The sequence below is a fragment of the Periophthalmus magnuspinnatus genome, chromosome 22, assembly GCF_009829125.3.
Source record: "Periophthalmus magnuspinnatus isolate fPerMag1 chromosome 22, fPerMag1.2.pri, whole genome shotgun sequence".
In the NCBI taxonomy this organism is placed as follows: Eukaryota; Metazoa; Chordata; class Actinopteri; order Gobiiformes; family Gobiidae; genus Periophthalmus; species Periophthalmus magnuspinnatus.
The window spans coordinates 24,842,264-24,860,085 of record NC_047147.1 but is presented as its reverse complement, the minus strand read 5'-3'; the positions used below and the strand labels follow the sequence as shown (position 1 = coordinate 24,860,085).

The following is a 17,822-nucleotide window of genomic DNA, read 5'->3' as shown; positions in this document are numbered from 1 at the left end:
ACTGCCCACATAAAGCACCTAATATTCAGCCTAGCTTTATTTTTACGCTAGCTAGTTAACATTTTTAATAACATTTGAGTCGTAGTATGCTAGCATTAGTGGTAGAACGGGTGTAATAATATAGTTGTAAACACTGAACACCGATTTTCCTTTATAAAATCACAAGATTGACCTACCTGTCCTTCGGTCCCACCTTCTGCTTTAAGGCGGAGGAAGTGAAGGTTTGTCCGGGTTAAGGCACCGCTCCCTCCCCCTCATCTGTCAGAAGCAGCGGGACATAGGACACAGCCAACAGTCTTCCGTTTTTACACTTTTACACCACTTTTCTATATAGTTTGACTACTTTTAATAAGTTTTACCGCTGGGTTTAGCATTTTTTTTTACACTTTACTCTGGTTAATTAGCTGTTATTAGCAATGCAACGGTCGAGAAGCTAATGTTAGCCGAGTGCTAGCAGGGAAAGTAGCCGGGGTTAGAGCTCCACTTCTCGGCTACATGTAATCCGCAGAATCGGGGATAAATCATGGAACACTCTAGCCAATTCGGAGGATTATTTCGTTATCTCCAAGACCCTTATCTTGTTGCCCGTTTTCAGCGCATTTGCGGAGTCCGGGGCACGTTTCCGAAGACCACCGCGGAGGAGTGTAACAACAGCGGGGACAGAGGAGAATGTGACCGAAAACAAGCGCGCAGCAACGGGGCATGTTCTCACCACTCGCCGGGGGAAAGCCATGGGGAAACAGCGGGGGTTTTCGGGACTGGAGAAGAGGAGACACACAAGAGCAATTCACAAGGACTTCACAAAAGATCTAAAGGTGTAAATGCATCCAAACAACCAGGGAAAGGTGGGGAAAAGTTGACCCAAAATGGTGCAGCTGGTCAGGGGGGAGAGACTGCAGGCAGCGCCGTGAAACCGCTTCGGAAAAACTCGCTTACTGGAGACGCGGGGCAAGAGTTTATCATAGAAAACCGCATTTTGTATTACTTATTCACCTTTGGAACCGAACTGGGGAATGAGCTGTTTTATATCACGTTTTTCCCCTTCGTAATGTGGAATATTGATGCTTTCGTGGCGCGTAGGATCATCTTGGTTTGGGTCTGGGTCATGTATCTCGGTCAGTGCACCAAGGATCTCCTCGGCTGGTCCAGACCTGCTTCTCCTCCCGTGGTTAAAGTGGAGATGTTCTACAACTCCGAGTACAGCATGCCCTCCACGCACGCCATGTCCGGAACCGCCATCCCCTTCGCCCTCTTCTACATGACCCTCGGCCGCTGGGAGGTAGGTACAAGCCGGGCAGATGGGCACTACAGCGCACGGTCCTCCTGAGCTGGTTCTGTGTAACTTTATTATTGTCAAAATAGGCCAGCAATGAGAGATAAAACACACAAAGGACATATATTACGCAGAACTGAGCTTTTAGCCATGTTATAATGCTGTTACCCCCTCAGAAATATCCACGGATTTTTGTTTTGCTTCATTCTGACATGTTTCATTCACCCTGCATTATTAGTCTCTCTACATCTCCAAAGCTCAAAATGCTCTGTTCCACTTTGTGATGTCATGAAGTGGTGAGTAACTGCCTTTTTACCTTCTTGTATAGTTGAGATGGTCAATTCCATGGCTGAAATTATCCAAATGATTATGATGTCTTACTCCAAATCTTGTACATATCCCAGTTTAGACTTCCGCTGCTCATCCAAGCCGCTCGTTCACTGCTGGTCAGATTACTCCTACAACTTTTTGTCCATTTGGCAGATTCAACTTCAGCTTTTACTATAGATCAGACCTGGATAACTGAGGGATTACACAGACACTCTTCATCATAATATAAAATAAGTATTATATCTGTAGAGAGAAACTGGTTTGCAGCAGTATTACGTGGCTGGGTCGTCCCTATTCAACATATAAGAAAGATTAGAGATAAGATAGAACTTTATTGATCTCACAGTGGAGTAGCATTCACACAAGGTAGGTGGGTGAAGTGTCTTGCCCAAGGACACAACAACATTATGCGGTTACCCAATCACATTTTGGTAATAATCTACGTCAGATTTATCCTCTCTTAAATTTTGATTTCTGTTCCATTTTGTAACCTTGTAACTTCAGCAGAAAAAGTCCAGTTCCTCATTTGAAGAAGGAAGTTTTATTTGGTTTTAGTTCCCATTTTTTTAATTCTGTTGACTTAAGAACATCTTAAATCCCATTCACAGGACAGGAATGAACCTTTCCTGAATATCTTTAGAATGATGTCTCTGTATCTGTCACAAGTAAAAGACACATAGACTAGTTTACACCATGGACCACTATGAACCTACTGCACACTGAGGGAGTACACACATATAACACACATGGGAATAGAAAAGAAAGTACTACCATTTAATGTTGAAAATCACATTCTTTTGTCTAAAGAAAGAATTATTTTTTTTAAATTATTGTCATCGTGGCATCGGTATCGGGTCTATTCCTTTGTATCAAAATCAAGTTTGAAATGTTAGTATCGTGACAACATTATATTAGATTATTTATCAACAAGTTATCTTTTAGTAACTGTAATTGTGATTGGTTGGTGACATATTATAACTGAATATAAAATGGGAATATTGAAAATTCCAGGGCTGCAAGATTAATCAAACTGAAGTTGAGATTTGAATGGACGCACTTAGCAAATAGCAAATTTTGTGAAGTATCATAATTTCATCAACAAACAAAATCTTCTGTATTATTCTGCATTAAAAAAAGCTAACTCTGTAGTTTAGATGTGCACAAACATGCTCTGAAATGTGATTCTTGTTTTAGTTTGTCAGTTCAGATTTCAGTCTTTTTGTCAATTCCTCTGGACGTGTTTAAAATGTGAACTTTGAGCAGAATCCTTTTATTAAAACATAAATCACAAATCTAATCATAATCACAGTGTATGTCACAAAAATCATAATTCCAAATCTTTCAGTCCTAATTCTATAGACTATTAATAAATATACTACTTTACATATTCCTCTTTTCACATCTAAGAAATGTACTGTTCCAAAATGTCATCCTCCCATATCCCTGTGTGTCAGATGCCCTCCCATCCTCCCATATCCCTGTGTGTCAGATGCCCTCCCATCCTCCTATATTCCGTGTGCCAGGCGCTCTCTTACATCCTGTAACTTGACCTGATATCCCCTGCTAGTCTCCATGGAGATATAAGTTTAATGTCATACTGTGGAACATTCTAAGCAAAACAATAGCATCTCCATGGGGACTAGCAAGTAGAGGAGTAGAAACGTTACATAGTTCAGCTTTAAGTATGGTGGCATTTTACAGCAGACAACATAACTGTACTGCAACTGTTTTATAACTGTACTACAACTGTACTACAACTGTACTATAACTGTACTATAACTGTACTTTAACTGTACTTTAACTGTACTTTAACTGTATTATAACTACTTTAGCTGCACTACAACTGTACTTTAACTGTACTATAACTGTACTTTAACTGTACTATAAGTGTACTTTAACTGCACTACAACTGTACTTTAACTGTACTATAAGTGTACTTTAACTGCACTACAACTGTACTTTAACTGTACTATAAGTGTACTTTAACTGCACTACAACTGTACTTTAACTGTACTATAAGTGTACTTTAACTGTACTTTAACTGTACTTTAACTGCACTTTAACTGCACTTTAACTGTACTTTAACTGTACTTTAACTGTACTTTAACTGTACTATAACTGTACTTTAACTGCACTTTAACTGTATTTTAACTGCACTTTAACTGTACTTTAACTGCACTTTAACTGTACTTTAACTGTACTTTAACTGTACTTTAACTGCACTAATTGCTCTAACCTTGATAATGTCTAAAGTGTTTTTCCATCTATGATATTTACTGAAGACGTGGACTCGCTTACTGCAAACAGCTCAGAGCAAACAAGAACTTTGGTCTTTCTTTAAGTATTCATGAGAAAGACGAGACCAGGACTGAACAAAAACCAGGTCTCAGACGGACTGGGGATCACGGCCAAGTCCTGATACCGATCTGGCCTACATACAACAAGTATAGGAGCACTGTTATATGGAGTCCAAGCTAAATGTTTAGAAGCTGTTGGAACGTTTTGGATAGAAAGGCATTATGTTAAAAATAGAACTAGTGAATATATGGTACAGAGGAGGAACAGTGGGTATATGGTACAGAGGAGGAACAGTGGGTATATGGTACAGAGGAGGAACAGTGGGTATATGGTACAGAGGAGGAACAGTGGGTATATGGTACAGAGGAGGAACAGTGGGTATATGGTACAGAGGAGGCACAGTGGGTATATGGTACAGAGGAGGAACAGTGGGTATATGGTACAGAGGAAGAACAGTGGGTATATGGTACAGTCAGAAAGCCTTTAAAAGTAATTATTGACTAATGGACTAAATGTATAACTCAGGAATAAACCTGGATTATAACAAAATAGGAACCAGGATTTAACTTGATCCAAGACTAAAGTAGTACATTTACACCAGACTAAATCTGGGCTGAACCAGGAAACGTGCAAACTAGAACTGGACTTGAGACACACAAACTATTTCTAGGATAGTCCTGCTTTAGTCCTGCTTTAGTCCTGTTTTTGTCCTGCTTTAGTCCTGCTTTAGACCTGTTTTAGTCCTGCTTCAGTCCTGCTTCAGTCCTGCTTTAGTCCTGCTTTAGTCCTGTTTTTGTCCTGCTTTAGTCCTGCTTCAGTCCTGCTTTAGTCCTGCTTTAGTCCTGCTTTAGACCTGCTTCAGTCCTGCTTTAGACCTGCTTTAGACCTGCTTTAGACCTGTTTTAGACCTGCTTCAGTCCTGCTTCAGTCCTGCTTCAGTCCTGCTTTAGACCTGTTTTAGTCCTGCTTCAGTCCTGCTTTAGTCCTGCTTTAGACCTGTTTTAGACCTGTTTTAGACCTGCTTTAGTCCTGCTTTAGTCCTGCTTTAGACCTGTTTTAGACCTGCTTCAGTCCTGCTTCAGTCCTGCTTTAGACCTGTTTTAGACCTGCTTTAGTCCTGCTTTAGTCCTGCTTCAGTCCTGCTTTAGACCTGGTTTAGACCTGCTTTAGTCCTGCTTTAGTCTTGCTTTAGTCCTGGTTTAGTCCTGCTTTAGTCCTGCTTCAGTCCTGCTTCAGTCCTGCTTCAGTCCTGCTTTAGTCCTGCTTTAGTCCTGGTTTAGTCCTGCTTTAGTCCTGCTTCAGTCCTGCTTCAGTCCTGCTTCAGTCCTGCTTCAGTCCTGCTTCAGTCCTGGTTTAGACCTGGTTTAGTCCTGCTTCAGTCCTGTTTTAGACCTGTTTTAGACCTGCTTCAGTCCTGCTTCAGTCCTGCTTCAGTCCTGCTTTAGACCTGTTTTAGACCTGCTTTAGTCCTGCTTTAGTCCTGCTTCAGTCCTGCTTTAGACCTGGTTTAGACCTGCTTTAGTCCTGCTTTAGTCTTGCTTTAGTCCTGGTTTAGTCCTGCTTTAGTCCTGCTTCAGTCCTGCTTCAGTCCTGCTTTAGTCCTGCTTTAGTCCTGGTTTAGTCCTGCTTTAGTCCTGCTTTAGTCCTGCTTTAGTCCTGCTTTAGTCCTGCTTCAGTCCTGCTTCAGTCCTGCTTCAGTCCTGCTTCAGTCCTGGTTTAGACCTGGTTTAGTCCTGCTTCAGTCCTGTTTTAGACCTGTTTTAGTCCTGCTTTAGACCTGTTTTAGTCCTGCTTCAGTCCTGCTTTAGTCCTGCTTTAGTCCTGCTTTAGTCCTGCTTTAGTCCTGTTTTTGTCCTGTTTTAGTCCTGCTTTAGTCCTGCTTCAGTCCTGCTTCAGTCCTGCTTCAGTCCTGCTTTAGTCCTGCTTCAGTCCTGCTTTAGTCCTGCTTTAGTCCTGTTTTTGTCCTGTTTTAGTCCTGCTTTAGTCCTGCTTCAGTCCTGCTGACCCTGCACCTTAAGCCAGTCCAATATTTCACCTCTGCAGTTGCCATATTTGTAACACATTTATCTCCGTCAAATTTGCAGAGATGCGTTTCTCCAAAGTTAAAATGAATACAAAGTTTTGGGAGACGTTTGATAAGAAATTCTTGGAAAGTAAATTTCTTGTTTTAAGAAAAGTGCTGTTACAAGTTTTTAGAGTTAAGAAATAATTACATTGAAAACCCAAACCAGGACACAATCCAGCAGCAGTGTGCCACAAGGTTAACACATGCCACTGGGATTATTGGCACTAAATACTTTTGACCAATTATATTGTTGTGTGTCAGATGCCCTCCCATACCCCTGTATCCCTGTATGTCGCAAGATGTAACTTTTTGGGCCAAGAAACTGCTAAAGTTTTCATTATGGATTTGTTTACTGCTGGAAAACTTCCTGTCCTTACTGTGAGCGGGCTGGCTCTTATTTGTCCTGGAGGAGGGCCTCTTCCTGCTGATTTCCATGGAAATGTTGTTCCTTTGGCTGTAATATTCCACATTATGGCATACAACGAATCTATCTCCCTGGAAAATGTTCTGAATATTTTTTTGAACTTTCTATTTCCATGGAATCATAGAGGCGCCAGCTTCAGAAAGTTACATAGTGCTGCTTTAAGTGCGATGTGGACAGGTCAAATGTCTGTAGTTAATCTGCAGATGTTGTGGTGGAGTTGGATAAATACAGTGGGAGAATGAACCGTGTCACTGATAGAAATGACCAGGGGGAAAAAACATTTGTGGATTTGACTTTTGGAGACTTCTGATGAAAATCCCAGAGAATGAGACAGAATGCTGGGACATAATTTTGCTTACACGTCTCTTCTTTAATTTGACCCACTTCTCTAAACCCCACACTCTGCAGTTTTATCAGTGCACCCACAGCCAGGGGTCAGAGGTCAGGTGCCTATCGCTTACCCCAACAGTGACACGCTGAGGCGTAAATCAAACTCAGCCATTCACACAGACACAATACAGATCCCACGCATTCTGTAACACCGAAGAAACAGAGCGGCAAAGGATCATGGGAAAATGACCAACTTTAAAATCATAAACCAAGTACTATTTCAGAAAGCTAATTATATCAGAGTTAATTACTGATTGATGAACTAAAATACACTTAACTTAGGAATAAAATAGGACTACTAAAGTAGGAAGTAGGATTTAACCAGGAACTAGTTTAGTCCTGGTTTAATCCTAGGGTAGCCTTGGTTTAGTACTAGTTTAGTCCTGGTTTAGTACTAGTTTAGTCCTGGTTTAATCCCAGTTTAAACTAGTTTGGTACCTAGTTTACCTAGTTTATTGTATTAGTCTGTTTGTTGATAAATCAATTTGAAGAACCCAAAAAATGTGATCCAGCTTTAGGTTGGCAGTGTATTCCAGCTAAATCATAACCTTTATGCAAAATTTGAATATCAAGTTAATGTATGACAGTGTTTCTCAAACTATGTACCTTTGGTGATACACGGGGCCCTCTGCAGTTTGAGTAGTTGCTTTATTTACAGACAAATCTCTGCATGTTTTTGTCCTCTGTGCATTGATCATCATTTAGAACCACCTTATCCATGGTTTATTCTAACTTTAGACCTGGTTTAGTCTCATGTTAGAACATGTTTAGGCCTGATAAAGTCCTGGCTTAGATCTGGTGCTACTCAGAAAGCCAAAAATTAAGTTGGTGGTGCTTAGTATGAAAAGTTTCAGAACCACGGCCTATAATTAAAAATAAATAAATTAATAAATAAAAGTGCTATTTTGTACTTTCAAATTTGTATCTGTTTGACAGTTGAAGCTGGTAAAAAGTGTCTATAAATATCTAGGTGCACATTTCTGATGTACTGAAAAAATATTAAAGCTCACAAGAGTCAATTTTGCTTAAACCATGTTATAATGCTGTTACCTCATCAAAAACACAGCTTCAGTTGTATTTGGTTTCATTTCCACATGTTTGAGTAACTTTTTATTATCAGTTTGTTACATCTCCAAAAGTCAAAATGCTCTGTTCCACATTTTGATGTCATGTAGTTGTAGTTTCAAGCTCCTTTTACGTTTTGTTCAGTAGATAAGCAATTCCATCGTTCAAATCATCCAAATGATCCTAGTGAAGGTGTATCTTGTTTAAAAACACAGTGGAGCACTTCCTGTATTACCACATGACATCACAAGGGTCATCACGAGTGTTTTCTGTTTGAGAGAAGAATTCAGCCTAAATGTGTTAAACTTGTGAATGAAACACAACACAGCTTCAGGTCTGTTTGTGATGAGGAAAAAACATTAGAGCAGATCAGAAAATAGCCTAATATGGGCCCTTTAACGAGAATCCAAAATATACCACCAAATTCATTTCTGTCTCGCCCTCAACCAGGGCTGCAGGAGCGAAATGTCACGTACTGAGAATGTCCCATGGAGTTCTATTGTCTGGACGTCCTGTTGCTGTGGGAGACCAAAACCCTTCCCCTCTGGGTTTGGTCTGGAGGAAGTCTCTGCTCCTCTGAACATCTGATCACATTTAACACCCCATTGTTTAATAATAAGGTTTATACTGGAAGGAAAACTGCTCGGAAGTTTCCCTGTACTCAAAATATAACTCGAAGAAAGTATTACATCGTTGTGTAAGTCTCCAAATAGGGCTGGAAGACACTGAATTGTGCTCCAAAACACATATTCTTAGTGAAAATTAGCTTCTTTAACAGTTAAGAATTTATAAAACACTGAAGAGGACACGTTTATTTCACATGGATAATTAAGTGTACTTTAAAGGAACTGCATGTAACATTTTTATTTTTAATTTCATAAACTTGACCTAACTGTGTCCCCAAATACCAGGTAAACATGTTAACACCATAACAACTGTAATGCTCATTTATTCTAGTGACACTGGATACGATGGATTTGGTGTTTTGATTCTCAAGACGAGTATCTTAAAGCAGAATGAGCCTCACATGAGTCTCTCATTTGGGTTGCCAGTGTCAATGCTGAAATCCATTTGGTTTAAACCTACAGTGCCTTTTTCTGATCTGAATGGTCACGACCTAAACCCCAGCACTTTCAGTCAGTCATGAATCAATGCTAGTGCAGCTAGGTCTAATTTAATCTCTCTCTCTCCTTAGTATCCTTTTGCTGTGGGTCTGTCTGTGGCTCTGAGCTGGTGCGTCCTGGTCTGTGTGAGCCGCATCTACATGGGCATGCACTCTCTACTGGTACGTACGAATACTACTATTATTATTACAGCATACAATACTACTCCTATTACTACCGATACTATACTAGTACTGCAAAAATGAAAGAAGAAATTCCCAATCTCTCCATTAAACAGACCCAAGCTGATCATTGATGATTTGAAATGACACTCGATTAAAATTAGCTTGATTGCGTTTGCGTAGGCTTACAAAACAAAAGAAAACATTGGTCGATGATGATGGTCTAGCTCCAGTCCCTCTTTCCCTCTGTCCTGATCCTGAATGTGTAAAACTCTGAGTCATATAAACCTGAAACTTGACCCAAGTCTGAGTTTAATCTGTGGATCCAGTTTCCTCCATCACACGCGAGCAGCTCAAACCCAACTGTGTCTCAGCTGCACCAGGGGGTTGGATTACACATACAACACCCAGGACTGCACAATATATCGAGTCAACATGAAATCTCAATGATTAAATCACAAAGGCTGCAGTTGTCTAGATATTAGAATGTCCACTGCAAAGAACATAATATTTAGCATTTTTATAGAAATATCTTGTACCTTGTATGTCTTGTAGTTTCAGCCTCTACAAACCTTCTGAAATGCAGGGGATTTTTCTATTTGTCTAGCAGTTCATATTTCGGTCTTCTCATAAATGGTGAAGCCGTATTATGTCACATTTGAGCTATAAAATAGACACACAAAAAAAAAAATTCCTCAAAAACCTATAAAAACATGCAGCGGGCTCGCATCTCCACACGGCCTCCTCCTGCTTGTTTCCATAGAAATGTTGTTCCATTGGCAGTAATCTTCCATAGTATTGCATAAGACATATTTATCTCCTTGGAGGATGTTCCAAAGTGTGTTTTCAACTTTCCATTTCCTTGAAGTCAAATATTTTGCATCTTCAGAAAGTTAAACACTGTTGCTTTAATGCTTCTGTGTGGGTTTAAAACGCGCACTCGGAACAGAATCTACTTTTTATTGCAAATCACATCACACAGTACCACAGTGTTTTTCAGAAAAAAATGCAAGTATATTTTTATCCAAAATTGTGTAACCTTCTCTCTACTAGCCTCTTTAATGTTCAAATCTACCCAAATACATTTAAATGTGGAGTTCATTGAGAAACCTGCATTCTCTCTGTTTCCCTTTTAGTTTGACTCCAGTCTGAACATGCTCTGTCTGTGACTCCTGTATTTGTGTTAAAGAAGATTATGAACTGGTCCAGACCTGACAGAGACCAGATCTAACAAAAAACAGATATTTTCTCACAGTACAACAGTTTAACTCAAAGTAGAGACTATCCACATTGTTTATACAGAAATATGCGATTTTAAAGGACCTTGATTGGACTAAACAAGGTCTGAACCAGATCTGACACAGGAACTAAACTTGGGCTGGACTGGGCCTGACACAGGGACTAAACCAGGTCAACATTTGGTCTGATTCAAGGATTAAATCAGTTCTAAACTAGGTCTGAACCAGGGACTAAACTAGGTATGAACTACAGACTAAACTTGGTCTGAACCAGGGACTAAACTAGGTATGAACTACAGACTAAACTAGGTTTAAACTAGGTCTGAACCAGGGACTACATTAGGTTTAAACAAGGACTTTATGCTGTTGAAGTTTTCTAGCCCAAAGCAGAGATTAGCCCAGTGACTTCCCCTTTAAGACACTTTTGTAGGATTACACAGGATTACAAGGCTAAACAAACAAGGACTGAACCAGGACTGAACCAATACTAAACCCGGACTAAACAAACCAGGAGTGAACTAACTAAACTGAACCAAGGCTGGACAAAAACATAACCAGGACGATACCAGGACAAAACAAGCCTGAAATAAGACTAAAGCAAGACTTTAAAAAGACTAAAACCAGGGATAGAATCAGAATTAGAAGACTTTTATTGCCATTGTCAGTGAATACAACTCACAAACTAGGAACCTTCTTCAGTGATAAAGTGGAACATAAAACACTGAATAATAATTAGATATAAGTAAAAATAAAAAATAAAAAAGATATGCTTAAAAACAGAATAAAACCAGGATTAAAATCAGGGCTAAACCAAGACTAAACAAGGGCTACAGCAAGGCTGGAGGAGAACTGAACCAGGACTAAAACCAGAGCTAAACCAGGACCAAAACCAGGACTAAATCAGCAGTTAAACAATGACTAAACCAAGATTCAACCAGGCTATGAGTTAAACTAGGACTAAACCAAGTCTAAACCAAGACTAGACTAGGACTAAAACTAGGAGCTAAACCAAGAATAAACCTGGGCTAAACCAAGACTAAACCAAACCTTAACAAGGGCAAAACCAGGGCTAAACTAGGACTAAATACAATACTATAAGAATTATACTGCAGTGTCAAAATTGAATCATTTTGACCCAGCTGCTATTGTTCTATGGAGCTCAACAGTGACCTCCCTCACCCGGTTCTGTAAGTACATCTCTCAAAAATTTTTCCCATACACTTCCCGAACTTTCCGGCTAATCAGCTCTGTGGTAACTAATGACGACAAGAACTATCATTTTATCTGATATAATCTTGAGTGTGTATTTCTTCACAAAAAACATCACATTCTAAATGCAAGAATCTAAAAAAAGATTTTCAAGCATTGTAATATCATACATTGCACAAAAATAAACATGTCCAAACTAAATTTACAGATACATGCGTGAATACAGTCAATGGGGCTGTCCAGGTTGGTTTTGGTGGAGGATCCAGGTCTGATCCGGGTCTGATCCGGGTCTGATCCAGGTCTGATCCGGGTCTGATCCAGGTCTGTGGGTCTGTTACATTCTCTTCAGAGGAGAGATGGAGAGAGCGTTATTGCAGTTCTGTCAGATCATGTCAACTTTAGTCTTGTTAGTTCTAATTGTGTAGTCCATGTTTAGTCTGGTTGAGTTTGAGTTTAGTCCTGTTTTGGTCCTGACTTAGTCCTGGTTTAGTATTGGTTTAGTCCTATTCTAGTCCTGGTTGGGTCCCAAATTAGTCTGGGTTTAATCCTGGTTTAGTCTTAGTTTAGTTTTGGTTTACTCTTTGTTTAAGACTGGTCTTTTTTGGTTTAGTTTGTCTTGATTCAGTCCTGTTTAGCCTGGGTTAAATCCTGGTTCAGACACAGGTAAATCCTGATTTAGTCCTAATTTAGTTCTTGTTTAGTCTTGGTTTAGTTCTTGTTTTGTCTTGATTCAGTCCTGGACTGGTTTTACCGGCCGCTGGCTTCTTATTGATGTGTGATAAAGGGGTTACTCCAGGTCATTACATTATCTCTGGCAAAGGCTTTAGATAGTACTCTGCTGATGTCGGAAACACCGTCTTATGATTGTACTCACACAGGGTTTCTCAAGCTGTGGTTCTGGTACAGGGACCTTGAGCGGTATCTGTTTAGTCCAGCCCTGATTGTAAGTCTCTGTTAGTTTTAATTTAGTTCAAGACAGGTTGAAGCTTTGAAAGTTTGAAATAGTTTAGACCTTTTTTCTACTTTAGACTCTGGTTTAGTTCTATTTTAGTCCTGGTTTATGTATATTTGGTTTGGTCCTATTCTAGTCCTTGTTTAGTTCTAGGTTTAGTCTTAGTTTAGTCCCAATTTTGATGTGGAGTGTATTAGTCTGTTTGAACTTTGATCATGATAGAACACTATCGAACCAGGGGTCAGAGGTCACTTTTAGGCTCAGCGCGCTTCTCATTTATCTAATCTGAATAGTCTTATCTCAATGCACATGTCACATTATATTTATGAAATTTATAGCAAGGCAAGTTTATTTGTATATTACAATTCATACACAAAGTAATTTAAAGAGCTTTACAGAATAAACTCACAATACAACAAATCAAAACATAAATAATCACAAATAATCATCATAGAATGAACTTTAAAACAGAAGAGTGCAGAATAAAAACCTTTCAGTCACATGCAGATAAACAGAACTGTTTTGAGCCTGGATTTATACATTATCAAAGTAGAGGCCTGTCTCACATCTTCAGGAAGCATGTTCCAGGTTTTAGCTGCATAAAACTGAAACACTAATTCCCCAGGTTTTGTCCTGGTTTAATCCTGGTTTAGTCCGGGTTTAGTCCCGGTTTAGTCCCGGTTTAGTCCCGGGTTTAGTCCCGTTTTAGTCCTGGTTTAGTCCTGGTTTAGTCTTGGTTTAGTCCTGACTCTGGGCATCAGCAGGAGGCCTGTCCTCAGAGTGTGAGATGGTTCATGTGGCTCTAACATGTGGGAGATGTTCTTTGGTGCTGGTCCATGGAGAGACTTCTAGAACCACTTCCTGGTTCTATACCTGAGCACAGGACACATGTGTGAAGTACTTCCTGGTTCTAGTCAGGACCCGAGCAGCAGTGTTCTGGATGTTCTGTTCTGTCTTAAGGCTCGTTTGGAGAGGCCAGTGAGCAGGACATTACAGTATCTAACCTACTGGACACAAACACATGGATAAGTCTCTCTAAGTCTGGTTTTGACAGTTTACCTTTGATTTTTACAATGTTTATTGATTTGATGTGGCTGTTAAAGTTCTAGTCTGGCCATGGTTGTTCTTTGTTCTTTGTTCTTTGATAGTTTATTAGTTTACTCAACTTTATTGTCCCACACAGTTCACAGTGTGCGAGGTGCATAAGCTGCATAGGCAACACAAATAAAGCAACTGATACTTGACAACACACTGAAGGTGTTCTGCATGTATATCTGTGGCAGAATGTTCATCAATTACAATGGTGACACAAGCACACATTAGCAAACACTGCCGAAAAATGTGTTTAGATTGTCTGAAAATCTCAAGGAAAAATACAAAATGGATTTAAACAGCCCAGTTTCAGTAGCCTGTGATCAATGTGTTCATAGTCTCCTTTAGCAGTTTGAGTTTCAACAAAAAAAGTGAGAGTGACTAACTCTAAATCTGCTGGCTAATTGTAATGTTTAACAGCTCACCTGTTTTAGCTCCAGCTAATTCAGTTCCTTCTGGTCAAATTTTGGTAAAGCAAAGCTCAGATTAAAATATAACAAAAGCTTCAGACAGAGCAGTGCCTCAAGTTAGCATCACACCACCAGATAATGTTGATGACATCAGCTGCAAAGTATCAATACAGTATCAGTGCAGTCGACATGAGACGAGTACCATCTGTGAAAAAACTATACAAGAATTGAAAAGACAAAAAATGGTTCTTAAAAGCATGTCTTGTAGAAATCTCTAGACCTGGTCAGAGGAGCTGATGGCACAGATTGGCAGCCTCACTTCTGTTAATCTGCCCCAGGGCAACTGTGGCTACAGAAATATCTCTGTGGACTGAATTAATAATGCAAACCATCTTTGGATGCCCAAAGAAATAGATTTTAAGAGATTTTTTTTGTTTAATTGTACTTTCATGTTTAATTTTCAATGTCTAATTTTGTGAGATACTTTTATCTCATCTTGTACATTTAAAGTCGGACGATATGGCGATAAAACTGAAACGTGATCTAAAAATCTGGGAACAAGAAAATTGTGCTATACATTTTCTGACATATTGCCAACTTCTTTTTTTACCTTCCTGATGGTTGCAAAGGTATCATTGTTATTGGAATATGAAAAATCTCTGTTTAACCTTTTGTCCTCTTTCTCCTCAGGATGTATTTGCTGGTGTGCTGTACTCCTCCCTGATCCTGCTCGTGTCTCTCCCGGCTTTAGACTCCGCAGACCTCTTCATCCTCCACAGCCACTGGTCTCCTCTCCTCATCATCGCCCTGCCCTTCGCCCTGGCTCTACTGTGCTTCCACTTGGACGCTTGGAGCACGTCACGGGGGGACACGGCTCAGATCCTGGGCACTGGAGCGGGCGTAGCTTTAGCTTCTCACGTTAACCTCCGCCTCGGTTTCAGTCGTGATCCTGTGTTCGTCTCTCTCTCCTTCCCTCCGCTCTCCTTTTCACTCTTCGTCACAGCTTTGGTGCGGTTGATCATTGGTGTGGCAGTTTTGGTGTTGACACGCGCGGTGATGAAAGCTATTACCCTGACGACGCTGTGCCGGGTGCTCAGGTTGGGAGGGGGCGGAGACGTGAGGCGGGCGCGGCAACATATGGAAGTGGAGCTTCCATACAGGTACATCGTCTATGGAACGGTGGGATTCAACGTGCTGTTCCTCGTGCCTCTGCTGTTCAGCTACATGCAGTTCTGAGCGAGACTACACCACCCACAATGCACTGCAGGGAGATGACTGCAACTCCCAGGATGCACTGCCCCGAGACAACTGCAACTCCCAGAATGCACTGCACTAAGAAAAAAATGACAGAAAACTACACAGCATATTACAGATCTATGACAGAAAACTACAGGCCCCACAATACCCGTCTCTGACCTTGATTTCATTGATTAATTTATTAGGACAATGTATAATTACATTAAGTATAAAAGCAGAGATGTTTGTACCAGACTGTAGCTTAACACCTAAACCCCTCACTAGGGATGCACTGATCCAATACTAGTACCGGATATTTGAGCTGAAAAATGAGCTGATCCGATCTCTGGTTGGACACATAAATTGATGAAGTCTATTTACTGCCCGTAGTTGACCCAAATCTCATAATGTGTTAACTTACTTTTACAAAGGTGTCGGATAAATAACAGCTACGTAACACATTTGGACCCGTTCTCTCTTATTTTATTTTAGTTTAAAATAAATGCCTGCAGACTTCATTCTCTGCACTGGTATCAGTTGATATCGGATATACTTAAAGCTTTAGTGTTGAAATTACTATTGGAACTGAAAGAGCTGGATCGGCGCATCTCACTTTTCACTGGTGGAAGGAGAACTTATTGTGTTAATTATCAGTGGGGTGAGGAATATATTACCAGAAAAAAACATGTTTAATTGTTCATATCGGTAGGTGGTACAGTTAAGTAAAATGTGATGGTTTAGAAGTCTTTTTTGTTTTATTTATTTTTTTATCCCCAAATTTGTTCTAATTGCAGCGATATCCAGAATACACCACAGTTAAGCCTTTTTCAACACTGACTCTAAGCTAAACCCATGATGCCTTCCTCTCCAGCTTCATGCAGCTCTGAACTACAGCTCCCATGATGCACTGCTCTGACCACTGATCTTCTACTGTGCTTTTTTAAGACTTTAAACCCATATTTTTATACTTCCAAATCGTAAAAGTTTTCACTGCCTTGTAATTGACTGTGGCTTTGACTGTTATTGCTTAAGTAAATGGGAGAATTTACAGATATAACTTATTGCACTGGCTTTAAAGGTGCACTGTGTAAGTTTTCTGGTGCAGGGTCTGCCACCCCCTTGCCTCCATGGAAATGTTATTGCATTGCCTAAAATATTCCACAGTATGGCGTTACACTTATCCATCTTGCATTTATTCAATAGCAGGTGTTCTTACTGTGAGTGGAGTTGCTTCTCCATGGATCTGACCTGTAACTTTACCTGGTGATGTGCTATGTTCCCTCTTTTCTCCATGTAGGTAGATAAGACTAATTCCATACTGTGGAACATTCTTCTGCCACCTAAAAACTTACAGTGTCCCTTTAATGAAAAAAATTAAATAAATAAATGATGAATAACTTCCAGGTAGCCAGTACATCTGAACATGTTTTAAACTTGAGGATGGACCACTAAGAAACTAAACTGCCTTTTGCACAAAAAATATTCCGAATTGTCTCAAAAATGCATTTAATTTTGCCTTAAACATAAAAACCACTTACAAATACATTTTCTATTCTGCCTTTTGCAAAAATATACTGCTTTTTTCTACGGCTGTACGACACATCTTTACATTACTTCATCACACTGGGGGTGTTCTGCATGTATGTCTGGAAATTCAGATGTTGCCATGGTGACACATTGCACACATTAGTAAACACTGACATGTTTTAAAATAATCTGAAAACTCAAGAAATACAAAATGTATTTAAACAACACGTTTTCAGGAGCCTGTGATCAATACGAGCGTTCATGTTCTGTTTAGGAGACTGAAAAACTGTTGGCTAATGCTAGCTAGCTTGTGACTGTAATGTCACTTGAGACGGACATGAAACCATCTCACCTGTTGCAGTTCCAACTACGTCAGTGCTTTATGGTCAGATTGTGTCAAAACAAAGCTCAGATTAAAGTTGAAACAGTAACAGAGCTTCAGACAGAGTAGTGCCTACACTTAGCATCACCTCCAGGGATTGTTGATGACATCAGCTGCAAAGTATCAGTTTTTATTATTTTAGGTGAGCAATTTTAAACCAAGAACCTTAAAGTCAAAACTCAGAGATGTTTTTTTGTTTTTTGTTTTTTGTTTTACTTTTTTCTAAAGCAATAGAACCTGTGGACTGTTAAATGCATTTATTCCAAAGTATTTCAAGGTTTTGTTTAGAAAGATGGACTCTTCATGGCACATATTTTAGAATGTTTTTACATGATTCTTTGACACTGTAGTTGTTTAGTTTGAGAGATTTCTGTGTTTGATTTGTTCTGGTCTCAGGAGAAAAGTTAAAATAATAACTGTAAAAATAAAAATTGTGTTTTCAAAAATATAAAGTGAAGTTTTTTTCAATTTTGTAGATTTCTACTTTTGCTGCTGCTAATGCTAAGGTTGAGATCACCCATTCATTTGTTAAATGAACAGTATGTAGCCGGCGCTCTTACTGTTTTAAAAAAGCTACTACAATCCCAAACTACCCTGTGTGTCCAGAGTCTTACCCTGCAGATAGAGACACATACAGGTTTGTCTC

The 17,822-nt window shown here is 39.7% G+C and overlaps 1 protein-coding gene across 1 annotated transcript; it reads left to right on the top strand.

Moving 5' to 3' along the window:
- Positions 1-263: 263 nt before the first annotated feature.
- On the top strand, positions 264-17,617 carry sgpp1b (sphingosine-1-phosphate phosphatase 1b). The gene is made up of 3 exons (XM_033988869.2): positions 264-1,279; positions 9,041-9,130; positions 14,722-17,617. The coding sequence occupies exons 1-3, from the start codon at positions 524-526 to the stop codon at positions 15,265-15,267; spliced, it is 1,392 nt and encodes a 463-aa protein (XP_033844760.1). The 5' UTR covers positions 264-523; the 3' UTR covers positions 15,268-17,617.
- Positions 17,618-17,822: the final 205 nt, after the last annotated feature.